The 27862-nt window shown below is 45.8% G+C and overlaps 1 protein-coding gene across 1 annotated transcript; it reads left to right on the top strand.

The window, feature by feature from the left end:
* Positions 1-4675: 4675 nt before the first annotated feature.
* On the top strand, positions 4676-20050 carry LRRC14B (leucine rich repeat containing 14B). The gene is made up of 2 exons (XM_090049213.1): positions 4676-5640; positions 17589-20050. The coding sequence occupies exons 1-2, from the start codon at positions 4736-4738 to the stop codon at positions 18232-18234; spliced, it is 1551 nt and encodes a 516-aa protein (XP_089905339.1). The 5' UTR covers positions 4676-4735; the 3' UTR covers positions 18235-20050.
* Positions 20051-27862: the final 7812 nt, after the last annotated feature.

The raw sequence follows: 27862 nt of genomic DNA, 5'->3' as shown, positions 1-27862 counted from the left end.
CAACAAACCTGTGCTGGCTATCCCTTAGGATGTTAGCCTGGGCTAGTCCATCAAGGATGGCTTCCTTAATAAACTTTTCTAAGATCTTCCCCAGGATAGAAGTCAGGCTAATGGGCCTGTAGTTAGCTGGATCCACTCTCCTCCCTTTCTTGAAGATCGGCACCACACTGGCCTTCTTCCAGTCTTCAGGCACTACACCAGAGCGCCAGGAGTTTTAAACTGCATCCTATTCTGTTCTGCCCTCTTTTCCAACCTGTCCAAATCCACCTGTATCCATTCCCTGCCCACCTGTGTGTTTACTTTGCCCCATAATTTGGTGTCATACGCACATTTGGACAGAGTGCTCTCCACACCCTCATCCAAGTCAATGATGAAGATATTGAACAGCACTGGTCCAAGGACCAAACCTTGGGGGACCCCACTGCCCACATCTTTCCAGGTTGATACCAACCCATCCACCACCAGTCTCTGGGTGCATCCCATAAGCCAATTCGCCACCCACTTGACCGTGTAATCATCTACAACACAGCTGCTTAGTTTATTTGTAAGAATGGGATGAGACACTATTGAAGGTCTTTCTAAAATCCAAGTAAATGACATCTACCTCAACTGTATCTAAGCATTTTGTGACCTGGTCGTAAAAAGAAATGAGGTTAGTCAGGCAGGATCTACCTGCTATGAATCCATGCTGGTTGCCCTTCAGGAATATTTTTCCTGCTGGACTCCCACAAATGTGATCCTTAATATTTTTTCAAAGCTTTTTCTGAGGATAGAGGTGAGACTAACCAGCTTATAGTTACCCAAATCCTCCTTCCTCCCTTTCTTGAAAATAAGGACCACACCTGGCCTTTTCCAGTCCTCTGGAATTTGTCTTGAGCGCCACAACTGCTCAAGCAGTCTTGCCGGTGGTTCTGCTATGACACTGGCTAATTCCCTCAGCACCCTTGGATGAAGATCATCTGGGCCTGCTGACTTAAACACATCCAGCCCTTCTAAGTGTCCCTTCACTATGTTGGTGCTAACTGTTGGTGGGCTGGTGTCTCTCTTGTGCCTGTCTATAATCCAACTGGGAGATGTCTTTTTCCATGTTCAGGAATACTGATGCAAAAAACTCATTGAAGAGCTCAGCTTTGTCACTCCTATCTGTCACCTATTGCCCTAGTCTGTCCTGTAGGGGTCCTATGTTGCCATGTGCCTTCTTTTTGCCTGAAGAAGGACTTTTTGTTGTCTTTAATTTTTGTTGCCAGCCTGAGTTCCATAGTTGCTTTGGCCTTTCTAACTGACTCCCTGCAAGTGTGAGCCAAGTAGGTATACTCCTCCTTGGTGGCTACCCACTTCTTCCACAATTTGTATGCCTCTTTTTTTGCCCCTAGGCTTTCCTGGATTTCCCTGCTCAGCCAAGAAGGTTTCTTGATCCCTCTGCCCCACTTTATGTGCAATGGGATCGTTCTCTTCTGTGTCCAAAGGATTGGTCCCTTGAGGACCACCCTTCCTGGACTCCCAACCTACCAATGCTCTTGCCCTTCAGTGCCTCTCTTACTAATCTCCTGAGCTCATTGAAGTTAGCCTTTCTGAAGTCTAGCACTTTTGCCCTACTGGTTATCTTTCCCACCTTTTGCCAGATAGTGAATTCCAGCAACTGGTGGTCACTATCCCCTAGGTTACCCTGTATCTGCAGAGCTCCCACCGAGTCATCCCCTGTAGCAAACACCAAGTCCAGTAAGGCATTTCCCTTAGCGTATATTTCCTGTGTTAGGTGAAGGTCCTATATGCAGATTAAGAACCTACATGAATAATCAGATCTAGCTGATTGCTCTACCCAGCAGATGTCAGGGTAGTTGAGGTCACCCTTGACAAGCATGTCCCTTGAGTGTACTGCCTTTGAGAGCTTCCTTGAGAATTCCAGGTCTAGTCCATCCTCCTGGTGTGGCAGTTTATTTAATCATTGCTTAAGTTTTATTTTTATTAACTTTTTACTTTTTTTATTAGCTGGCCTTGAGTTGTTTTTGTAGAGCTTGTAGGTTCTCATTATATTATATCTTTTTCTTTTTTATCACTATGAGAAGTTCTTTAAACATAACATGGCAATGGCCTTGTTACCAGCTTCAGTTAACTAAACTTGGCATTAATCAGCTGAATCAGATGGATGAGGATTGGATATATTAATGAAAAGTGTTAAGGAAGACCAAGGGACAATGCCCAAAGTAAGACACTGGAAAAAGGCTGAATTAAACAATGTGCTTGTGATGGGTCTGTTAGACAAAGGAATATGTTAATGGGATAAAAGATGGACAGTAAGCTGACTAAAGAAAGACCAATCTGAAGGCAAAGAGTCATCAAAAGAGTAAAGTTGAAGAAAAGCATAAAAGGGGGGAATTGTTGTCATCATCATAAATCTAGCCTTCAACACCTGTCTGAACCATTCCAGTCCACGATGTACACTTTGCCTCCAGGAACTGGGTGGCCATCGTTTCTATTGAGCAAAGTAACATCTGGGATTGGGTACCATTACTGTACTGAATGTTTTTCTCTTGCTGAATATAGAAACTGCTAAGATAATACTTGTTGTATTAATAAAATTTGACTTTGATTTTAGGACGCTGAGTTGTCTGCATTTGCATTTGATGTTCCATTTAAGGGTTAATTGTGCTTTCACAATCCGTTAGCACTCTCTGGGAGACAGTGGTGATAACAGTGCCCCTGGTAAGTTCTTTCAGGAATCAGGCAAGGGAGTCACAGGAGGAAATGGATAGGCTCAGAAGTTCTACAAACATGGGGTCTTCATCAGCTCAATGCACAGAGGGACGTCCAGCATCATGGAAGAGGGACAGTCAGAGAAGGCATTGGAAAACACAGAAAATAGATACTTTGGAACATGAAAGATGCCAGCTTGTCACCTCTGGCAACACGTAGCGCTACTTTTTCAGACCTGTGGCTGTCCAACTGGAGAGCAGCTATGAAGGCTTGGCATTGGATGAGAAGGAACCCATGCCAGTGGCAGGAGAGGCCAACCCACACACCCGTGGAGGAGTGGGGAGGATTGGACCCACTACTGCCAAAAGGAAGTAAGGGCTGGTGGTGACTAGGGACTCCCTCCTGCCATGGAAATATCCATCTGCAGGCCTGATCATCTACACCTGATCATCAGTACTCAGTCACCATCAGTCCAGCATGACTCTTGTATATGAAATCAACCCTGCCCCTCTGTAGCATATCTAGAACTCAGCCAAGGCACGAAGGCCTTGAGCACAGGAAGTACCCCATCACCAAGCCTTTTCTTGACATCCTGCCTTTCTATACCCCACTTATCTCTTTTGCCCAGAAGAAGCAAGAAGTAGACCACGGACTGATTCCTAGAAGGTTTCTGCAAGAGAAGCTGGGATATGTCTTAGAACAGCATGCAAAAAAATAAAAAGCATAATGTCAATGGTTTTGGTGTGGGCAGGGAAGGGTGGCTCACCATGGCTTAGTTGCACTGAGGACCAAAGGATCTACCAGTAATATCAGTGTAGACATTATGTAGATCTGAATATGAAAGCAAGGTAGACATGCGCCCTTCTAGACTAAATAAAATATATAAAGAGAGCACAACCTTTTGTGAACGTCAAGTTCATATCTTTGATGCATCATTAATGACCTCCCCTGGAAAAGGATGACCATCTCAAGGTAGCCATAGGGGACAAACATGTCCGGGTTGCAGACAGCCCCCCAGCATCAAACGGTGTCTCTCAAACAGCCCAACAACTCCTATCCCTTACCAAGGCACCAGACCTTGTAACAGATCCGAGTGCCTGTTGTCCCTGTGAAAGCAACTCAGTAAGATTCTCTCTCTTTCTCTCTGTGTGTGTGTATGTGTGTGTGTATGCATATACATATATATATATAGAGAGAGAGTTGTCTATAAAGTTGCCTTCTAACTGACTTGAGACTAACATAGCTAACCACCTCTATTAAAATACAACCATAGGTGAGACTGGATGCACACTTCAGTGTTGCAGCATCCTGTCTTTAAACTACAATATTCATCAGCCTAACTGCTGGGGTTCTTTTTTACCACCTAAACCTGCTAGATGCTGCATATTTACAAGAAGCGCTCTGTAGGACCGAGAGGTACATTATGAAGAACAGGAGTTCTCCAAAAAGAGTGTCCCATAGAACTATATTCTGCAGCCCTGCTTGACTTTGGAGTTGCTGTTTTAGTCGAGCAAAAGAGATACTGTAGATAGCAAAACCCTAACAAGAAATGCTTGGCTTAATGTGCATGTGTTAAGAAACACGATGCCCAACTTTTGGCTTCTAAGTGTAACAAGGTTTCCAGTCTGTAGTGCTTATAATCCACCTCCAAAAGTGGAGACTTTTGAATAAGTGTTTTTAAAAGCTTTTGATTTTAAATTAAAATCTGAGTACCTTAGTATATCTTATTGCATTCCCATGGGTGTATGATTTTCACAGCTCACAACCCTGGATTTATTGAAAACTAAACTTTGTTACAAATAGGAAGGTTAAGTAAACACAACAGCTTCTTAATAAATGAATCAAAATGGGTTGCTGCTGCAGTATCTAGCACCAAAATAGAAGGCAGTCATCAGCATGTGACTGCTCATTTTACCATCCCAACAGCACTGCACTTGGTACCGGACAGCAGCTGCAGCTAAAAATAGAGACTGATAAGCAACAAGAACTTTAGTTAAATACAGAAGCCGCCCGCAATGCCGGAAAGAAATCAAAGGCAACAATGAAGTCGTTGCGATTCATTAGTGCTGAGGCATTGGTATCAGATGCACAGCTCGCCAGGAAAAGTATCAGCAGCATTGCAAATAACCTCTTTCCTCTTCTTTTTAAGGCCAGTTATTTACTGGAGCAAGGGGAAGTGATTCATGATCTGGTGGAAAACTGGCCACTGGAAAACTTTAATATAGGAAAACTGCTGGGGAGAACAGTGGATCACCAGGAAGACATCACCGGCAGAGCATGCTGTGTGTGTTTGGAGAATTGTCTAACAGGGCTGAGAGATTATGTGCTAAATTGCTCTTCTACATACGCAAAGCGACTGAAAGTGGTGGACCTAACAGAAATAAAAGATGTTGAATTTCAGCTTTGCAAGTGTAAGAAGACAATGGGAAGGTGGGCCAGGACAGAGCTGTTATCCAAGCTCTGCTTTGAACTCCTTGTTGAGATGCAAAGGGTGCAGTTCGATCCACGTATCTTTGACATCCGTATCAACATCCTCATCAACCTGTTTGTCACAGAGCGGAACTATGAGCTGGTAGTCCAGGCATTGCTGATGAAGTGTCACTGCCCACTAAAGATTCACTGTGTGGCATTCAGAGCTGACAGTCTCGCTTTACGAAAGTTTTTCTACATTATAAAGCTCACAGACCCCTCTTCGCTGCGCAAGCTGGAAGTTGTTCACAATGTTCGCCTGGAAATGGAGCACTTGGAAATGCTGCTTGCCAGTGTCCAGTTTCCTCTACTGACATCACTTACCCTGCCGGCCAGAGCATTCAATGTGGCAAGGCTGACAGCAGAGGATGAACCAATCCTTGCCAGCATTGGAGAAAAAATGAGCCGAATGACACAGCTGACAGAGCTGAGCCTGGCGTTCTCTACACTTACGGGAAGAATACGTAAACTGCTCAGGTAACTGGTTTTAAATAGCATGACTAAATGAGGAAGGAGCCATTCCCCAGTGGTGATGATCTAGGCATAGGCACTGATTCTGTGGATCCACCGGGGCTCAAGCACCCATCAAAAAAAATTAGCAGGTGCTCAGCACCCAAAAGCCACATTGGGTGAGCCAGGTTGAAGTAACACATCGCCTCTTCTAGGTATGCATGGGGCTCAGCCCAGGAACACCAAAATTAATAAATAAAAGCACCCACCAGCAAAAACCAAAGTTGGTGCCTATGGATCTAGGGCTTTGCAAGACTAAGGAAAGAGGTAGGGAGCACAGAGATAATGGGTGTGTTGTACTGGGGAACACTTTGAGAGATGGGAAAGCAGTAAATTAGTCATAAATATTGATTATGGAGGATAAATTGAAAGCTAGTGATGCCTAATATAATTGACCTAACCAGAATGTAAAGTGAACTAAATATCAGATCCATGGTGGGTTGGTTTGGTTTTTTTTGCAGGGTAGAAGGACATTAACCAGTGGTGTAAGACCATCTAATGCTTCTCAGTGTACCTTCATGTTACAGTGTGTGAGCACAATACTGCACCTACTGAAACTGGGTTAACACACAACTGTACACACCAAATACCCATCAAAACCCAGTAATTGTGGAATTCATGGTGGGGTGGGGAAGCTATCAGTAAAGAGTTCTGTTGCGTTCGAATGGCTTGAAACAACAGTTTTTTGTGATTGTTTTCAAGTAGCCCAATGAGTAGCTTTGCTGTAGAGGATAGGAATCAATACTGTAAGCATACAGTGGATAAGGAGTTGGTTGAAAGGGAAACTGTGGCAGTTAGGTTAAAAGGCAAGGTATTATACTGGAGAGAGGTTACTAGTAGTATTCCTCTGGGAACCACTGTGAGATCTGTCCTGTGTAATATTTTTGTTAATGAGCTTGACACAGGACCTTGGGAAGTCCTCTCCTGGATCAAAGATGGGTTAAAAGATCAGAAACAAAAGGTAGGATTAAATGGTCATTTTTCAGAACTTGGGTCCTCCAAATGCCTGTGCTTTACAACCTATTCATAAATGATATCAAGAAAGAAACAGATGGAGTGCTGGCCACCTTTCAATTGATTGGTCTACATTAGCAGCGTTCAAATGATGCTCTTTCGGATTGGGACCCTCTAGTGATGTCAGGAAAGTTATTTAAGGTTCAGACCACATAGACTGGGTCTCTTTTTTTCTCCTGAGGCTACTGAACCTGAAAGTTGAATTGGGAGTGGAAATACCATGACCACAATAGTGGCAGGGGAAGTACCCTGAGCGAGGTTATACAATTAAAATGGCACTGTATAGTAGAGGGTTGCACCCTTGTCTGCTTGCAGACAGGACTCCCTATGAGCCTCATAGTTAGCTTCCCAGCTTCCAGTGGAAGGATCTCAGCCACACACCAACTTTATGGAAATGGGAGACTGACTCCTCCCTAGTTTGCGCCTGTGGCCATACAGCTGAAACTCGGGGGGATCCAAACCCTGAGCTTCCAGGCTTGGGCCTGCAAGTAGGATGCCCTCCAAAAGATTTGGAAGCATCTGAAGCCCCAGGCGGGGGTGAAAAATGCTTGCCAGGAGTAGGGTCACTTATGGTTCTTGAAGGGCTCGTGGATTTGGAATTGATTTGGCTGATTTGACTTGGAACATGACAAACTTTCCTTATTAAAAAAAAGAAGTTGAACTGGGAGCTAGAAAACATGACGGTGGGGCTCCCCTCTTCTTCACTGGAGGAGCAAACTGAAGCTTTGTGAAGGGAAAGCCTAAGGCACAGGGAGAGGAAGTCTGTCTCTGAGCTTGAGACCTCTGTTCTCTCCCTCTTCTTTCCTCTTTTGTCCCTTCTGCGTTTTGAGTTTGATGATGCTGGCGCGGTATTAATCCCTGCAGCAAACTAGCCAAGGTTGAAGCCTGGCAGTTTTGCTGGCACGCTGTGGGCTAGGGCTAAGAGCCGGGCACGTTTTAGCTGCTGTTGCAAGTGCGTTGGGTTCAGCATAGCTGTCGCTGAACCCCAGCTGCAGGCCTTGAGTGGGGTGGTACCATGAGTGTATTATTCCCTAGTGCAGACTGACCAGAAACAGGGTCCTGGCAGCCACTGGCCCCTGTGTTGGGGATTGTGGTATCTCAGCATGGTGGTACAGCTGAGACTCGATGTCCAGGCTGCAGCCATAAGTCTGGGCCCTTGTTGCTGTTTCACAGCTGTTACATTTCAGCCCATCTGTTGGTGCTGGTCCCAGCCCTATGTTCGGCTAACAGATTTGGGCCAGGGTGAAGCCCTGGCACTTCTTGATGTTTATCCAGGCCTCAGTGCTATATAGGCCTGGCTGGCTTTTTGCCACCCAGTCCAGGCCCAGCAAAATAGGCCTGGGCCTCCTTTTGTCCCTTTTGCAGTTTATGCCCCAACCAAGAAGTATGGTTGGGCACTAGCTGTAGTTCAGACCCAAGCCAAGATAGGCCTGGCCCCCTCCTTTTGCTATTTCGTAGTGATCAGGTCTCAGCATAGCAGTGTAGCTGAGACTAAATGTCCAGGCTGCAGCCAAATAGGCCTGGCGCTCTTTTGTTGTATGTTCAGACCCTGTGCAAGACAAGCCTGAGTCTCCTTTTTATTGTTTTACAGCAGTTATGTCTCAGCATAGCTGTATTGGTGAGCCTCGCTGTATGTTTGCTGCATGTCTGGGCCTGGCACATGTTGTTGCTTTTGTAGCTCTATGTCCTGACCAAACAGCGTGGTTGGCGCTGGTTGCCATTCAGGCTCCCTTGCTGCTTGGCTGGCTTTCCTTTGAGTTCTCTTGCAGTTTCCTGCCCCAGAAGAGCTGGAATTAGGACTAGAAACATTGGGGTGCAGTATGCTAACTGCAGCTAACCCCTCAAAGCCACCACGTGGAAGTGGAGATCAGCTTTGCAGGAAGCAATGAGGGGCCCTTTGCAATGCAGAAGGACCTACACTCTCCAGCAGCTCCCTGAGGCACAGTGCACCCATGTAGCAGCTCACAGGACTCTGTGGCCCATTGCTGAAGGGCAGATATAGGGCTGCAGATCCCCAGAACTATACTTTGGGAACCCCAAGGCCCAGACTGCCTGGGTATGGGTAAAGCCTCCCCAAGAGGGTGCCACCTATAGACTTTGTTTTGTAAGTTATAGTGTTCTAAACTTATAGTTAATGTTTACTTTGATTTTTCTTTATTCTTTGTAATACATTTGGTTGTCGTGTTTACACTGCTTCGGAGGGAAGGGTTGTTGGTTTTATTGGACAATGCTAGTGATTCAATTAGTGTTTCCCAGGTAGTTTGGGTGGGGCTTAAGTCAAGGTGAAATATATGTAGTACTCCAAAATTGAACCTGGGCCCCTGTTGCAGCTGACAGGTGCTCAGCAGAAGGGCTACATATGTACTCAACAGTAAGCTCTGAATAAGGTATTACTGCTTAGGAAAGAGATCTGTGAGTTGTTACAGATAACTCTCTAAAATCATTGGCTCAGTGTACAGCAGTGGTCAAAGGAGCAAATATATAGTTATGAATCATTAAGAATGGAATTGAACCCATGGTGCACTCGCATCTTGAATGTTGTGTGCAGTTCTGGTTACGCCATCCCTAAAAAGGATTTCAAATCCAGGTCACTGCAGCTTGGAAAAGAGAAAACTGAGGGTGAAGGGGGCATGATGGACATCTATAAAATCATGAATGGTATGAGAAAAGTTAATGGGAACTGTTACTCATTATGGGCTAGATTTTGTTCTACCTATTAGGTGCCTAAGTGCAATTCTATTTCACCCCAAGTCCCAGAAAAAAAACCCAGTTAATGCAAAATGTGAGTCCGTTATCCTTACTGCTTTTATTTAGTCTTAGGCTCAGATGATGGTGTGTAACAATGGTGTATACATTCATGGTTGCTTAAGATTTGAACAGGGTGGAATAGAATTCCACTTAGACCCCTAAATCCACTTAGATGTCTAATATAAGGAATGGAATCTGGTCTTATGTTTCATAAAATAAAAATGATGGGGCAGCCTACAACATTATCAGGTTTAAAACAAATGGGAGGACATACCATATTTCCTTGAATCTAAGATAAGTGCCGCCCCCCCAATCAGCATGGGGAAAAAAGGCCCTCATCTTAGATTCATATACAAAGTGGAAGTGGGGTGGGGTGCAGGCAGCTGCTGTGGCTATGACTCTGGCCCTGAGACCTGGGTTAGGGCGAGACAGACCCACAGCAGCCTACTGTCCCTCCTCTACTTGCCCTCTACAGCTTTTCCCCCACACCTCCCTCCTTATTGTGAGGCATGGCTTGGCTCTGGCTCAGTCTGGATTCCCTCCCAGGCATGGAGTACATGGAAACTCCATCCCCTGCCCAGTCAATCAGCCGCACCACTGGGCTGCATTTCCATATGCTATGCTTCAAGTAGGGAACAGAGCCCAAACAGTGTCTGACAGTAAGGGGGTAAGGGAGGAAAAGGGCAGAAACTGTGCAGAGTGTGGCGGGGAGAGGAAGAGCCAGACATTGTTGGGGGGTGGCTGGGCCAAAGACTTCAGGGAGTTGGGGGTAGGAGCAGAGACTGTGGAGAGTGCAGAGGGAGGGCCAGAGGCTATGGGAAGCTGTAGGAGTGGGGGGGCAAGAAGGCTGCAGGGGAAAGAAGGGCGGGCAGGAGGCAATGAGGCTCTCCCCACCCCCCAGATTCCTCTACCAGCCACTGCTTGTACCAGTGGGACAGGGAATAATTTAAGGCAGCCCTCTAATAATTAGATTCTGCACCTGGAAAATTGTAACAAACGTATACATTTTCCATATACAGAGTCTAATTTTGGGGAGAGCATCTTAAAGTCAGGGTGAACTTAGGTTGAATTACATATAGTACTTTTTCTTACATAACATGGAATGAAGTTGTGGAACCCATTGCCATAGGACTTTATGAAGGCCCATAGTATAAAAATGAGTTTCAGAAGAGATTAGGCAAATTCATGGAGAATAGATCCATCAGGTATTAGTAACCACAACATCACGGATATGTTTTCAGACTTAAAATGTTCTTGAATCTATGCCTGTAGTAACTGGAAGGGTCTAAGAGAAGATGAATCAGGATATACATGCTGTGTTTCTTACATGCTTCAGTAATGTAGCAGTGCCCGACCTTTTCAGCCTGCAGGCCAGTTGAGTGGTCTGTCCACTATTTGGATCTGGCCTGTGGACCCAATCTGGCACATGGTAGCCTAGCTGTGGCCCTATCCAGCTGCACAGGAATGAACTAGCTGAGGATGATCCACCCATGTGCTCGGAGATTTGGCAGCAAGGGGTCGTGGCAGTGTTAATTGTCAGTCGCCCCACACTGCTAAATACCTGGGCCCATGGGAAACCTGTGGGATGCATTATGTGGCTCCAGGTGCTGTGGGTCTAGGGTTGAGCATACCTGATCCAGTGCATCTGCTACTTGCCACTGTCAGAGACAGGGCACTGGAGGGGTGCAAGAGGAATTTTTTCTCTCATATGTATTATAATTTATTGATTTTGGTCTTTTCCACCTTTCCATGAAGCATGGGACATTGGCCATAACTAAAAGCAAACAATTTTTAGGACTTGTTGGACACATGGTTGCCTGAAAATGCAGAGGACTGGGTGTAGTGATCCAGGATGCCTCTTTCAGTCTTGTATGCCATAGTATGGCAGATGAACTACTGATATACTAAGCTACTCTCATGTCTGAGAGAATAAGGAAGTCATGTAGCTGAATGCTTTTCTTTGGGTTTCCATAGTAACACTGGGTTTTGGTTAGAGGTGCACCAATACATTGATCCAATACCGGATCAGCACAAATATAAAAAAAATTGATGGTATCAGAAATCAGCTTTTTTTGCCTGATGTGGCCGATAATATGGCCAGTAAATGACCTGTGCTTGCGCGCAGCCACAGCGCAGCACATAGGCAGCAAGGAGCACAGCCGAGCAGCATGGAGAGCTGCATCCAGCTGGTAAGTCTGTTGTGGTAGAAGGGGGGTGGAGGGAAGGGGTATGGAGGGAAACAGATCAAGGCCCTGCAGTGGGGAAGGGACTGGGGATGGGGCAGGGCACAGGACATGGCTCGTCTAGGGGGAGGGAGTGCAGGGGGGGGTGATGGCTCCTGCTACTGCATGCAACCTGGGAGGGCATGGGGGTGTGTGCCCCCCAGATATGCACAGGGTGGGGTGGACTGCTGCTGTCAGCTGGGGCCGTGCCAGGCTCTTCCCAGAGGGGGGAAGGGCTGGGCCAGGCTGTGTTTGGGGCAGGAGGCAGAACTGGGAGGGGCAGGTGGGGGGGCTACAGTGAATTTTGGAGTGGCTGCAGCCTCTCCCATAGCCCCCCTCCCAGCGCTGCCTGCCCAAAGCACAGCTTTGCCCAGCCTCCGTCGGGAAGAGCCCAGCACAGCCCTAGCCCCAGCCTGCAGCGGCAGCCTGCCCTCACCTCACACAGTTCGCAGGGGCACACACCCCCCATGCCCTCCTGGGGTGTGCACAGTGGTGGGAGCTGCCCCCCACAGCCCACAGATGAGCTGTGGCTCCATCCCATGCCCCTGTCCCAGCCTCAACCCTACTCCCTCCCGCACCCAAGAGGCCTCGATCTGCCCCCACCATGCCCCTTCCCTTCCCCTTCCCCTTCTACCACAACAGGCATACCAGCCAGACACTGCTCTTCAAGCTGCCAGGCTCAGTATCAGAAATCAGATCAGTATCGGCCAATATGCCTCTATAAAAATCAGCTGTCACTTCAGCCCCAAAAATCTCTTTCAGTACACCCCTAGTTTTTATATAAATGGGTAAGTGAAATCATGGCAGACAATGTTAGCTGCTTTCTTTTTTCTATTTTACTATGCATAATGGCAGCTTTATCCTAAACAATTCCAAGCAACTGCAGCAGTGCCTGTACTAGAAATGTCAGTAGTGATAAGAAGGAGGATGGTTATTATTAAATATTATATTCCTCCTCTGACTCTCCTCTATGTACACTAAGTGTATTCCTCCCACAAACCATGACAGTAGACATGCTTCAGTATTATATTCAGGGATCTGGGTTTTTTGTTCACCGCGGAAACACATTGTAAAATGTGGATTTTCTCATTTTAAGGACAAAAATGTGGGAAATGGTGAGTTTCCCCTTGCAGGCTGGCAGAGTTCCAGCCTGCAAGGGGCTGCAGGGAGCAGGAGGGGGCAGGCAGGCAGGGGGCACCATGTGCATATCTGCATGCTCACACATGCATATGGCCACCAGGCAGCCTGGAGAGCAGTTCCCACACGTAAGTCTGGTACGGGGGAGATTGAGGCCCCCACAGTGAGGGAGGGAATTGGGCAAGGCTGGGGCTTCCATGCTGCCCAGCCGGCTGGCGTGGGGTGTGGGTCCTAGGGCCTAGGCAGGGAGTGACACAGGGCTATGGGCAGCTCATCCAGGGGGGCAGTGGAAGAGCTGGCTCCCTACCATTGCATGCACTTCTGGGGAGGGATGGGGGGCATGTGCCCCCCCCAGATTTGTGTGTGGGGTGGGGGCGAGTGAGTGTGGGCTGCCTGCTGTGGATGTGGACTCCCTGCCCTGCTGCCTTCCCCCTGAGGCTTCTATATCTCAGCAGGCAGGACCTAGCCCACAGGACAGAACAGGGACAGGTGGGGAAGCTCATTGCTGCTGAGAGCCCCACACTGCCCTAGAGAAGTGCTCCCTACCCACCTGGCAGCAGCGGGGGCAGTAGCATGGAGTTGTGTCTCCTGCTGCTGCTGGATGAGCAGGAGGCACCTTGCTATGGCAGCGCACAGCTCCCAGTGGCAGCACTGAGCCTCCTGGCCCAGCCCTGCTCTGTATTGCCATGCCAGGTCCTTCCCACTGGTCCATGGAGGCCTGGGGGAAGGGCAGCAGGGCAGGGAGCCCCAAGTCCTCAGCAACAGCCTGCATTAACTTCCCACTGGGCTCCTCTCCGGCCATGCTGCCCGTTGGGGGTAGGGAGCCGGGCTCCACACTCCACTCTGGTAGGGCTGGGAGGGAGGGGGGCTGTGGGTGGGGAGTGAGGGACAATGGCATGGGCAGGGCATCGGCATATCAAGATTTCTTAGTGCCACAAAGCAGTGGCGGGGGACAGCTGCAGCTGAGTCTGTGTCCTTGTGAGTGAAGAGGTAGGAGGGGTTGCCCTGAGGGGTCAGGCCAACGCTCAGGATCTCAATATTGCACTGTTAGACAGGAAGGTGTGGTGTACAATTGCACATGCACACATAAAAAATCAATTAAACACACACTCACTAGGTGCATACACCCCTATTAGGCATACACACTCACACTACCAGCTCAGGCACATACACTATACACCCCAAAAGTTAGACACAGATCACTAATTTGTATATCATGCACACAATGCCATATAAATACGCGCACACACTCTTACCCTAGCAACTCAGATACATACTCGTTCAAAATAACTAGTCTGGATTCACACACTACACACACCAAATTTAGACAGAATCAGTTACCAGTTACCAACACCTGCACATTCAATACACACACACAGTATCTATATCTATATATGTATATATATGTGTATTCACTAATTTACACACATACCACCCACCTGCACATACACACAAGTGGGTTCCTAAATTGGGTATTGTGATACGTATATATGTATGTGCTTGGTGTACTTGGGATACCTGGAGAAAGGTTAAGGTAAGAAAGTAGAAGTGTAGGGAGTTTAAGTTACCAGGACCGGGATTAGAACAGGTAGACTACAGGGGCCTGGGCTGAAGAACTGAGGCTTTGGGGGCAACTTTAGGTTAATTGATCTTATTGATTAAAAGACAATGACCAAAGCCTGCATAACAGGGAAGCATGCCAGCACAGAGTGTGGGACTGGAGCCAGAGCTACAGGGGAGCTGAAAAGGTAGATGGGGAGGGGGAAAAATGGGACTAAGGGAAAGTGTGGGTGTTAAAGAGGGCCTCTGGGTGTGGGGAGCCAGAGGATGGCTCCGGAGCAGCTAGAGATGTTGCAGAGAGCAGCAGTAGGTGCTGGGAGCTGGAGAGAACTGCAGAACAGCTAGTAAGAGCTGGGAAGCTGGGGTGGGGGGGCTGAAAACAGAGAGAGGCAGCGGAAAGTCACAGGAAAAGCAGCAGGGACAGCAGGAAAGCAAGGAGGGGCTGAGAGGTGGCAGAAAAGGGGAGATGGAATTGGGAGGAGATGGGGAAACTAGCAGAGATGGTGGGAACTGGAGCTGAGAGAGAAAGAGAGAATGAGGCTGGAATTTAAGACAGGGAAGGGACTGGGATTCAGTAAAACATGACCCAACTCGGGGTTGCAAATGACAGTGGTTTTATTGAACAGGGGAGATGGTGACACAATGCCAAATTGGTTCCCTTGCACACGTGCACGCATGCACACATGTGAATGCATGCACGCACGCACACACAAAATGGCAGCAGGGGTTAAAGAGGCTTGGTGCAGGGGCTGAAGTCCACTGAAGTCCAGGAGGAGAGAGAGAGTCCAAATGCAGGTAATATCTACCTGTCCAGGCTAGAAAGGAGTCCTTGTCCAGTCCTTGTCCAGAAGATGTTGTCCAGAGGGGGTCACCAGCAGGGCCTCTGGGTGGATAGGTGACGTGAAGCTGGTCTCATCCAGATGGAAATGGCGTTCCCACTGAGTCGGTCTTCACCACCCCTCTTTATAGGGGCAGACCTTGTGTGACCCTAGTGACAGGAGGCATGCCCAGGCAAGGGTCAGCCCTGGTGTACTGAACATATGTGCTCCATGTGCAATTTCAGGTGCCTGTAATGGTGAGAGTTGCTGGTTCTGCAGGGTCTTTTGTTTTTCAGAAGCTGGTCTTGTCTTTGTTCCTGGGTGAGGTCCGTAGTTCCTAGATGAAGCAATGCGAGGTGATGGCCCATTCATTACAGGTCATTCAGTAGAGGCCTGTTCCCATTGTATCTCAATCATACGCAATCATTCTCATTCATCCAGGAACTAATTTACATGGGAGCAATGCAATGAATCATATTGTTGCAACATGGGATGCCCAGGCAGAGGACAGAAGCTGGAGGCTTGACATATAAAATGGAAACTTGACATTAGTTTGGTTCACTTACAAACACAGGCCTAAACCGTATAATATGCGTATGAAACAACAAAAATCAATATAAAAATGATAACAATACAATATACAACAGTAAAAATTAATACAAACCTAATAATGATAAAACAATGGATATCCAAAACCAAAACCTTGCCACCAAAAATAAAAATGTTTAAAGCTTATCCTAATTTTGAGCTCACTTATACTTATCTATAGGGAATAGAGGGGGAGAGAAAAGTCAGAAATGGTTGGGGAAGGGGAGGGAATGCATTTTAAGATAAATAATAACAATGAAAAGAAAAACGGGGGTTTTGCTACAGGAGGAACTCTGATGTTCCATTATAAAAAACCCCAAATCAAATGTCAAATTTTATAGGTATTTAGAATTATTTTGTATGGTAATTGAGGCACTGGTAGGCTTCCAGATTGCTTTAAAATTGTAAGTATATCAATAAAACATTGTGTTCAACTGATACCTATATACATATAGTGGCATTTCATTTTAATCATGGATTTGGGGGGTTTTAATCAGAGCATTTACAATACTTTTTATTGGAGAATTTGTGATTTTTAAACAGAGAAAACCAGGATCTCTGCAAATATTCCATACTTTGGCTAGAAACATCAAATTGGATATCCATTGAAGAAGGTAACCTCAGTGATCCATTGATCCTTCCAGATGACTAACAGTTATTCCTTGCACTCATTTAGTAGCTTGGGGTTGAAAGTCTTTTCTAAGACCCTCATCTTTTTCTAAGCCTTTCTTCACTTCAAACCATTATGCTAATCAACTGGATATTCTTCAGTTAACTCAGTAAATATCACACAAAGCTTCACATCTCTAACGTATAGCTCTTTGATCTCATTTTTTCCACTAGTCTGTGACAATCAACTATTTTTAAGGGATTTCCAGAACTGATAAAAAAGACTCATTGCCTTATCCAGAGCGTCTTCTGGCTGAGGAATAAATAGTTCTCTCTGAAATACTGCTCTCTGAAATTTGGAAAAGAAACATTAAAGGCCACTCAGAACACATACAAACAACCCTCCACCTGAGTACTTACGAGTATTTCCATGCTCCACTGACATTTATTGGATGGCCTTTTCTGAGTGGAGCAAACCAGAATAGTACTGGGTAAGAGGAAAGGTTAATTTTTTAATGCAGATTGCCAGGATGACAAGTAGGTTATAAGCTGTAAGTACTGAAGTTAATAGGTCTTATGTTTCTGTAAACACTTTGGAAAACCCTACTCTTTTGCATCCAGACCATAACTCTTCCATTTTTTGCAAGTATTGAGTACTCTCTTTTTTTATTGGAAACTAGGTGGAATTAGCAAAAGCTAATTGTTTCTTATTTTGTCCTGTTGTTAGAAAACTGATTACTTTCATCAAGATATGAGCTTCTTTGGCAAATGCACATTATTTAAATCATGTTTATTTTGTGGAAAAATTATAACTTTTATTGCTGTTGTAGTTTAAGTAGTAGTAGTAAGATTAATACACACAACTCCCACTGGTGTCGTACTTTGCTATTAGTATGATAAGTAAAAACATATGATCCATGTACGGTCAAATTTAAAATGCATGTGTAGAATTAATTAAATAGAACAAATCTGTCTTTGGTATGAAACCAGTGGAGTGATACAAGGAAAGAATCTAACCTGTAGAATGTTATTTGGCATGTCCGTTTAAGCCCTTAATTTTGACACATGGTAATTAATCAGATTAGTTTACTAAAAATATGGCCGATCAAGGCTGCTATTACTGACCAACAGCTATTTCGTTATGCAAAAAGTTGTTTTTCAAATGTCTTAATATTTTCTAATAACATGTTATTCTATATGTTCTTATTTATATTTGCAGCCCACTGAAAACCCCTCTGAAGCTGCTGGATGTTTCTAACTGCTCCTTGAATCATGCCGACATGGCCTATTTATCCAACAGCCTCCATTCTAACCACTTAGAAGTACTGGATCTCAGCGGGCATGATATAGCTGACCTCTACCCATCCACCTTCTTCAAGCTCCTCACCCACTCTGCTTATACTCTGAAGAGCCTCACCCTTGAGGAATGTAACATTCAAGACAGCCATGTCAACATGCTGATTTTGGGTTTGAGCCCCTGCCAGAAGCTACAAGAATTCAAGTTCCTTGGAAATCCCCTGTCAACCCGGGGTCTTAAACGCCTCTTCAGTGTTTTTAGTGACTTGCCAATGCTGAAATACATTGAATTCCCAGTTCCCAGGGACTGTTATCCTCACAACATCACTTATCCTATTGATGATGCCAATCTTACAAAATTTGATAATCAAAAATATGAGGCTGTAGCAGAGGAACTTAAGGCTATTTTACTTCAAGCAAATCGGGAGGATATAAGGGCTTCAACCCCACTCTTCGGAGGCTATGACGCAGCTGTTCAAGAGACTAGCAATGAATTAGGAGCTTTCTTGCTGAAATCTTTCAAAGATACACTAGAAAACTTTACCGCCTCTCTTCAAAAAATGAATTAAAGTAAAAATGTTGTGAGGATGGCTCAGCTTAACTGGGAGTAAATTTAATATACTTAAGGAGCCCCATAACATGGCATCTCCACTAATTAATCACATTTCTCTTTGTGCTGATTCCCAGATTGTGTTTTCTTTTTACCTGTGGAGCTACTGGACAACATATGCATTCTTAACCATATTCTGGTTTGTACTAACACAAAGGCCACTTTCCAGAAGCATCTTTTCGCAGATATTTTACGCTAAATCACAAATAGTGCTTCCGGTGACTTCACTAAAACAAAATGCGAGTTTGACCAGTCTAGCTTAGTCTTTGCCTGCTCATGGACTGGGTTGTGCCCTCTTGCAGATATACTGGGGAATTCCCCGAGCGGGCCTAACTCCACTAATTAAATTTTGCAAAGTTTCATCCAACTTTGACACTAGGGTTTATCACCCTGTAGAAGACATAGCGGTTTTAGGGCATCTTTACAAGTGCTTGGGGGTGGGAGTGGGGGGGTGGGTGTGCTTTAATTAGAGTGACTTCTGAGAGCTGCTGTAATTAAAGCCCCCACAGCCTCTCAAGTATTCAATACACCATGCTTCAAAATGGTGGTGGGGACACTTTAAAGCTTATTTGATGCACTTTAGTTAAAGCACCCCCACTGCCATTCTGAAGTGTGGGGATGCTGAATACATGAGATGCTGAGGCTGCTGGAGCATGCTAATTAGTACGCTCCAGCAGACCTGATTAGTCGAGTCTGCTCCAACACGCTGTAATTGCAGTGTGTTGAGCAGGCATCCTGCACATCTGCAGGCACTCCTAGTTCTCAAACCCTGCAGGTCACCTTAGAATTAAGTCTCTTTAGAGATGTCCATGGGCATTGGGCCATCCCAGAGGATGGCTTGTTGCTCTAGGTTGTCTTTAAGAGTTCCTTCTCTCCTTGAGCTCCATAAGAGGATAGCTACAACGGAGATAGGCAGGTAGAGTTTGTGGAACCTGCCTTCAAGAAAGAGCTATGTGCTGCACAGTTGACCCTGATCTAAAGATAATGAAGCTCCAAATAAATATTAACTCCTAAATGTACAGGGTGGAGGCTTGAGGAGGTGGGATAATGTGCCGTTGCATCCACCTTCAATTCCTTTTCCAGTTCTGTCATCCAAGGGACCTGAGGACTCAGTCATACCAGAGCCAAGGTGCCCACCCCTCTTCCCTAGTGGGTGGGCTGCCAGTCCCAGAAGCCAAGGGTCGGATCCTGGCTGTACCCCATTGCAAAATTCTAGATCTGCTGTTTGGGTGCCACATAGACAGCTAACCCTCCGGTTTTTTCTTTAGCGGTTCCCTCCATGCATAAATCCTCTGTGGAAAACAGGCCACTAAATACTGTAACATCATCATCTTCATCCAAGCAATGCTGAGGTTTTTGTGGATGTCCTTGTATAAGTAGCTAAGGGTGCATTCTGGCCCACTTTGTTTTTTGATTTTTCCTCTGTAAATTTGTAGCATAGCGCAGCATTTCCCAAACTATGAGGGGTGCAAAAGATTCCTAGAGGGGGCATGAGTGAATCATGGTGGCAATTGCCACTGCCCCTTTACTTCTGCCACTGCCAATTGCTACTAGCAAAGGGAGTTGGCTGTGTGGGGGAATCAGTGGCAAGTGGCAGTGGAAGTAGTTGGGGTGGCAAGGGGAAACTGCAGTAAGAAATGTTTCGGGGTATGAGTGCCCAACTTCAGTACAATGAGGCCTAAAATCACAAGGTTTGGGAAACACTGGTTTAGAGCAAATAAAGGACTTTGGCTCTTCCTGTCTGAGGTCAATAACCAATAAAATGATTTTATCCATACACTGTTCATTCAAATGCAGGCCACATACAAGTCAAAAGAAAAAAAAAGAATTCCTTGTTCTGACCTACCACTCTTCATCAAGTAAAGCACAACGGGTGTTATGCACCATTATTTCCATTTCAGAAATAGGGAAAGTGAGGCAGGCGAATTGACTTGTCTAAGGTAACCAGTGGCAGAGCTGGGAAGCCATGCAGGGGAGCTGTATGTGTATCGAGAGTCTTTTTCATCTGCCAGTCTTGGGACAGTGGTTTGGGGTTGATTTGAGTCCTTAGCATGCCTGAACATCACGTGCCTCCCGTGGCTGGGGGGCGGTGGGGCATGGCAGTGCGGAGTAGGGAGCTCCTGTAGGCAGCAATGGAGGTGGGGGGCGGGAAGGGGCAGGTGAGGGCTGACCACAGATGCCGCCGGCGGTGTCGGTGGTGAGGGGGGAGTGGCAAGTGGCAACCACCCACAGGCCCCGCTGGTGGCAGCAGCCAATCTCAGAGGCTGCACATGCATTTGCGTGTATTCCCTATGCATCCCCAGTGTTAGCATGGATAAAGCACTGGAGAGGGATGCAGGAGACCCAGGGTCTTTTCCAAGTTCTCTCACTGGGCAGAATATACACAGGAAGGTAACCAGCCAAAGCCCCAGGAGACATGACTGAAGTCCTGGAGCAGATTTCATGCAATATCCTCATTCACCCAGTACCAACACAGAGCACCTGCTCAGTTCCGTGTTTAAAGATGTTCACTATATAAATTGTATATTGTTTATAAAACTATATATCTGTTTCTTTTTTTAGTGCTTGGATTTCACCTCATGCCCAAGCATAATTGTCTATGGCCTGACTTTAATATTTTTCAGGTTATTTGCTTCCTTTATTTTATGTAAGAAGTGCTTGAAAATCCAGACCACAAACCTTTGGACATTTGGAATCCTAATTCAATTTTAAAAGCTCCTGAATCCTAATTGTGTCACCCCTTATTTACACTCTTAAGTGGCAGCGTGGCATGAAGATACTATAATTTCTTTCTGCATTTTATTTTTTCACTGAATGCCTGTCCTTTTTCATACCTGCCCTGCTGCCCTACCGTGCTTTGTTTCAAGGAGTTTGCATGGCTGTGAGCATGTCTACACATGCAGAGTTACTGTTCAGTAGCTTAGCTAACTTCAGTAACTGAAAATTACTGGACAGTATGGGCATGTATCTACATGCCCCCATAGGGCACAGTAACTATGGCGATTTATGCCAACTTGGGTGGAAATTTGCTACCAGCATAATGCAGGTCGCAAATTTATGCCTGAGTAGTTACTGTGCAGTAAGGCACATGTAGACACCTTCCTGCACAGTAACCCTGTGTGTGTGCCCACAGCATTACTGCACTGTAACACCTACATGTGTAGATGCCGGCATAAAAACCACTTGCACCGTGCAGTAAATGCATGTGTAGACATGCCCAGTGACATGAAATGATTGACTAATGGGTTACACCTAGTGCCTCATGGGGTGTTAAGCTGCATATTTTTACTTACACTTATTTAACTTTAAATAATGAACTATACCAAATGATTATCAAAGAGAAAAGGTGATGAAGGTGCATTTTGGAGGTGACCGTTTAGGCATTAGAGATGCAATCTGTTATGAGAGACATGCAGTCTTCTGATTGTTCAGGCCCCAGAAGGTAGCAGGCTCTGACTCCACATAAACTGAGCGGGAGAAGGGGAAATTTAGAAGAGGAAAGCAGAGGATGAATGAATGAATGAAGCAGGGAAGAAGTGAGGGAACAAAAAAGTACAACAGAAAATTTTCAGGATACAAAGGACATATACTGGCTGCTGATCTGAAGAATAGAAATCTGAAGGGAGATGAATCAGGGAAGGGAAGTAAAGGAGACAGAGACCCAGCAAAGACAGGAGTTTGAAGGAACATAAAGAAAAAGAAGGGTTTGGGACAGAGGAGATGACAACTGACTGTAGGGAACCAGAATGGGACCCTGGAGTAGAAGCTAAATGAGAAAAGACCCTGGAAGAGGAATTCACGCTAGAAAAACTCATCAAGATGTACAGGAAAACTTGAAAAAGAGAGTCAAGGAAGAGCACACAGAAGTAGTACTTCTTGATGTTATTGTAGAAAGTTAGAAAAATCAGTTCAGCCACAGTTCAGAAACAGTTCAGCCACAGTTTTTCAGACTTTTAAAAAAATTGTCAAAATTGTTTTAAACGAACCTGATTATTTTTTTTAACTGGCTGATGACAACGCTTCTTCAGTGACTGACTTTCTCAGATTGTCTTTAATAATAAAGCTGGTTATTTTTCAGCACCCCTTCATATCTCCCCATTGGGATCAGGATGAGAAATGATTTTAACAACCCTTCAAGAAGAGGATAACTATAGGGAAATACTGAAACAGTGACTAGTCATTCTAAAATCTGCTTTGGAAATTCTTTATTTTAAATGCTTGCTCTGTATTAAATATGGTTAAGATTTTAAAAAATTACTACTGTTTTGTGGCACGCAACTTAAAAGGAACAGATTTGCAGAAAATACACATCTTCCACACCTCTGAAAATCAGGTCTCATTAAGGTTACTAACAGGATGGAAACAAATAAATTATTAAGAATAATATAAAATAGGATTTAAATTAGAATTGTAATCAAAGTGAAATGTTGTTTTAAAACTTGTTTAAAAGTAAAATCAAAATTAGTATATGTTGTGAAATTGAAGGCTAAACTTACTGAATTTAAATTAAGTACATTTTAGCAGAACATGTTTGCTGTTGAAACTATAAGAAAACCCTAACTGAATTGTTGAAAGTCAAAACCTAGAACCAGAGTTGTTGAATCACTAGACTAGCTTTAGCCAGCAGTAGTATCTTTGTTCATTTCAGTAGTATTTTCTTCATTTCAGTTTATTCCATTAGCTCAGTTCAATGACAGATTAACTCAGTACAAAGAAACTAACTGGAAATTAAATACAAACTAGGTATGAGAGCATGATACCTAGAGAGGAGCAGTCAGTCAAGTCTAGCCACTCACGAAGGTTCCTGACGTGCGTACAGGACCTACACCTCGTGCGGGAGGTGCTCATCCCCACTAGGGAAAACGCCATACTGGATCTGGTGTTAGCCTCTGCGGACAACTTGGTGGGGGATGTGCTAGTACAAGGGAGGCTAGGGGACAGTGATCATGAAATGATCCAGTTTGCTATTCAGAGAAAGGTGGGGAGGGTAACTAGCACAGCGCAAATGCTTCACTTTAGGAAAGTCAGCTTTGATGTGCTCAGGGCAGCAGTCAGGGAGGCACTCAGAGCCCAGGGGATAGCTAGTATGGGGGTCCAGGAAAGGTGGTCCTTCCTCAAGGAGGCTATCTTTGGGGCCCAGCAGGATGCAATTCCTCTGTGCAGGAAGGTGGGAAAAGGGTCCAAGAAACCTTCATGGCTGAGCGTGGATATCCAGGCTGGCCTGAGGGCAAAGAAAAAAGCGTACTGGCAGTGGAGGCAGGGGCCAGGGACAAAGGAGGAGTACACCTCCCAGACCCGAGCTTGTAGGGATTTGGTAAGGAAGGCAAAAGCAGCACTACAGCTTAGATTAGCTTCTGGGATTAAGGATAACAAAAAGTCCTTTTTCAAGTATATAGGTAGCAAGAATAAGTCTTGGGGTGACATTGGACCCCTACCAGGCAGGGCAGGGCAGTTGGTGACGGACATGTGAGAAAAAGCAGAACTCTTCAACAAGTTCTTTGCCTCCGTGTTCCTGTCTGCTGACAATGGGGTGCTCTCGGGTGACAGCATAGAGAGGCCCAGGAAGGATGCAAGTCCCCCAACTGTTCGTTCAGACCTAGTTAAGGACTACCTGGAGGGCTTAGATGTGTCCAAGTTGGCGGGCCCAGATGACCTTCATCCGCGGGTGCTGAGGGAATTGGCTGGTGTCATTGCAGAGCCATTGGCACGGCTGTTTGAGGACTCCTGGTGCTCAGGCCAAGTCCCCAAGGACTGGAAAAGGGCCAATGTGGTCCCTATTTTCAAGAAGGGGAGGAAGGAAGAGCCTGGCAACTACAGGTCAGTCAGCCTCACTTCTATACTAGGGAAGGTCTTTATAAAAATTATTAAGGGCCATGTGAGAGCCCTGCAAGGGAAGTGATGTTGAGGGGTAACCAACATGGGTTCATGCAAGGCCGATCCTGCCTGACTAACCTGGTCTCTTTCTATGACCAGGTAACAAAGAGCTTAGATGTGAAGGAGGAAGTCGATGTCATCTTCTTGGACTTCCAGAAGGCCTTTGACACAGTGTCCCACCCAATTCTGGTGGGCAAGCTGAGGGACTGCGGCATTGATGAATGCACAGTCACATGGGTGACAAACTGGCTCCAGGGGTGCACCCAGAGGGTGGTGGTGGATGGGTCGATATCAACCTGGGAGGGTGTGGGCAGCGGAGTCCCCCAGGGCTCGGTCCTTGGGCCGGTGCTGTTCAACATCTTCATTAGCGACCCTAATGTGGTGGAGAGCACCCTGTTCAAGTTCACTGATGACACCAAGCTGTGCAGCAAAGTGAATACACCAGCAGGCAGGGACCGCATCCAGGCAGACCTGGATAGGTTGGAGAAGTGGACAGATCTGAACAGGATGCGGTTCAACAAGGACAAGTGCAGGGTGCTGCACCTGGGGAGAGGGAACCAGTATTATGGTTATAGGTTAGGGGCTGACCCTCTCAGCAGCACACAGGCAGAGAGGGATCTTGGAGTCATGATTGACTCCAGGATGAATATGAGTCACCAATGTGATGAAGCAATAGGCAGAGCCAACTCCACCCTGTCATACATAAACAGGGGCATCACTAACAGGTCCAGAGAGGTCTTGCTCCCCCTCTATGCGGCGCTGGTCAGGCCGCAGCTGGAGTACTGTGTCCAGTTCTGGGCACCGCACTTCAAGAAGGACGTGGAGAACCTGGAGAGGGTCCAGAGGAGGCCACTCATATGGTTGAGGGCCTCCATGGCCAGCCCTCCATGGTCAGGTACCTCAGAGGCTGAGGGACCTGAACCTTTTCAGTCTCTGCAAGAGGAGACTGAGGGGGGATCTTGTGGCTGCCTACAACCTTATCAGGGGCCACCAGCAGGGACTCGGGGAAAGTCTGTTCACCAGGGCCCCCCTTGGAGTCACCAGGAACAATGGCCACAAGCTGAGGGAGGATAGGTTTAGGTTAGACATTAGGAAGAACTACTTCACTGTAAGGGTGGCCAGAGCCTGGAATAGGCTTCCCAGAGAGGTGGTGCTCTCACCTGCCCTGGAAATCTTCAGGAGGAGACTGGATAGGCACCTGGCTCAGGTCTTATGACCCCTGCCACACCCAGTGCTCCTTCCTGCCCATGGCAGGGGGTCGGACCTGATGATCTGTCTAGGTCCCTTCCGACTCATTGATTCTATGATTCTACTAGTCCTAAAATCTTGAAGAGATGGTAATCCAAAGCAATAGGTAACACTGAACACTCCAATTTCTGTCCTAACAGAGCTGCACACAAATCAAGAATAAGAATAGTATCTAGTAAAAAAAAAGGAAATGCATCATTTACCATTTTCTAGCATAATAATGTGAAAAATACTAAGCCAAATAAATGTATGATAAGCTACAAAACAGCCTAAATAAATCTGTAGAGATATGGTATATTCTCCTGTTGAGGAAAAAGTAGTACCAAATTTACTGTAAAGAATATTTAATTGAAAATAAACATGTTTAAATTATTACCAAAGAGTTAGAATCTACATTTCTTTAGGGAATAATTAAAAAAATACAAATGCAAAGCAGAAGTAAAATGATTATTTAAATCAAGCTTTCCTGCTTGTTGCTTTAAATGGGTCTATTCTGGTGTTGTGATGGACAAAAAACAGTAGTCACTTTTGACAGAGTTGGCTGGTGTGCTTAGCTAGGAAGGTGTTATATCAGTAATCAAGCACTAGGATTTTCATTTTACAAGTATTGGGCAAAAATTAAATACTGTCAACTAATGCACATAGGCAAATTGTATCACAGAAGTGCTTCACTATATTTTTTTGGCAATGCCTCGCAGTTGAGGATGATTGTACCCCATGATTGTCTCATTTGTGTATCCAAAGATGACTAATGAGGCCTATCTGGGATTGACAGCTCAGACATAGGTTTCCATGTAAAGTGCGTGACACTGGATTTTTTATTTTGTCCATGACACACTATTTCTGCTATTCCCACTTTCCCATCTCCTGTTGTTGCTTTGAGATGTGGCAGGTCTGGCATGGTTGCTGTGCCTCTGATCTTACCAGAAGCACAGACATGAGACCTGCTGCAGCCGGTGCTGGCACGTATGCTGGAAATTAAGGAGCATCCAGCTCCAATGTGGGCACTCTGTGTGTGTGCATGCTGATTCACAAGCCCAGCTCCTCCTGGAAATGTAAAAGCACACCAAGCTGACCACAGCCCAGAACCAGAAGATTTCCAGCAATGGCCAGAATGCCAAGGGGGAGAATACATGCCCCAGAAGGGGCGATTGGTGGCGACCTTTGCCAGAGAGGCCAACACCGAGGAGTGAACAGCAGGAGTTACGGTAGCTGCTTCTCCTGTTTCCTTTATTGAGGGGTTGCTTTAAGTTGGATTGTGTCTCACAGTAGGACACATTAGATTTCATAGACATTAGGGCTGGAAGGGACCTTGGAAGATCATTGAGTCCAGCCCCCTGCCCAAAGGGCAGGAAGTCAGCTGGGGTCATAGGATCCCAGCAAGATAAGCATCCAATTTACTCCTGAAGGTGTTCAATGTAGGTGCTTGAACCACCTTCAGTGGCAGGCATGTGGCTCTTCTCTGGACTCTCTCAAGCTTCTCCACATCCTTTTTGAATTGTGGAGCCCAAAACTGGATGCATTACTCCAGCTGCGGCCTTACCAAGGCCAAGTACAAGGGGAAAATGACATCCCAGGATTTGCTTGAGAAGCATCTGTGGATGCAAGCCAGCGTTTTGGTTGCTTTACTAGCCGCAGCATCACATTGCAGGCTCATGTTCATCTTGTGGTCAATGATGACCCCCAAGTCTCTTTCTTCCATAGTGCTAGCCAGCGTAGCACTGCCAAGCCTATAAGGATGCTGCAGGTTTTTCCTCCCAAGGTGGAGAACTTTGCATTTTTTGGTGTTAAACACCATCAGGTTCTCATCTGCCCATTTGCTGAGCCTGTCCAGGTCAGCCTGGATCACTCGCCTGTCTTCAGGTGTGGATGCAGAAGAACCTCTGGCATTACCAGAGTGGAATAGTGAAGGCCAGAGAAGGCACCTTTAATGTTAAACATCCATTAACCAACAGGTTGGAGCTCAGCAGGGTGTTGGGGAGGCGGAGTCCCATATTTGCATGCCAAAAGCTGGGATGACCACATACAACCACATAGCAGTGAACCATTAACATCCCTTAAAATATCAAGAGTCATCAAAGTCATGGCAGACAAGAAATTTCAATGGTCCCAGCACTTCCACAGGTGATAGATAGTAGAGTGACCTCCAGGGAAGGTTAGCTGTAAAATAGACAGGAGTAACTCTGATAAATAAGCAGTCTCAGACCAGCCAGTGGCAGCACCACCAGAATATGATGAGGACAGCAGATGGCAATGCTTTCCCTCCCAAAAAGCCACATATATCCTGTGACAGTGCTGTGACATGGCAAGTATGCTATAATAAGCCTGCCCAGCCCCCAGCAAATGGATATACAAGACCTCAATGGCAGAGCAGGTGGGAGAAGTTAAAATTTCAATGGCTTTGCTGCATAAATTCTAAGTTATTATATAAATCTTCGTATCCATTGACCATAAGTACCAGTACC

The sequence above is a fragment of the Crocodylus siamensis genome, chromosome 5 (genome assembly GCF_052110815.1).
Source record: "Crocodylus siamensis isolate JL-2025a chromosome 5, ASM5211081v1, whole genome shotgun sequence".
NCBI classification, from domain to species: Eukaryota; Metazoa; Chordata; order Crocodylia; family Crocodylidae; genus Crocodylus; species Crocodylus siamensis.
The sequence above is the reverse complement of the archived record's forward strand: the minus strand, read 5'-3'. Positions and strand labels throughout refer to the sequence as shown.

Bases quoted from the DNA above. Each gene is read 5' to 3' on its own strand.
- LRRC14B (XM_090049213.1), top strand. From the start codon at position 4,736: ATGAAGTCGTTGCGATTCATTAGTGCTGAGGCATTGGTATCAGATGCA. The intron at 5,641-17,588 runs GTAACTGGTTTT...TTATATTTGCAG, and splicing joins AGAATACGTAAACTGCTCAG to CCCACTGAAAACCCCTCTGA.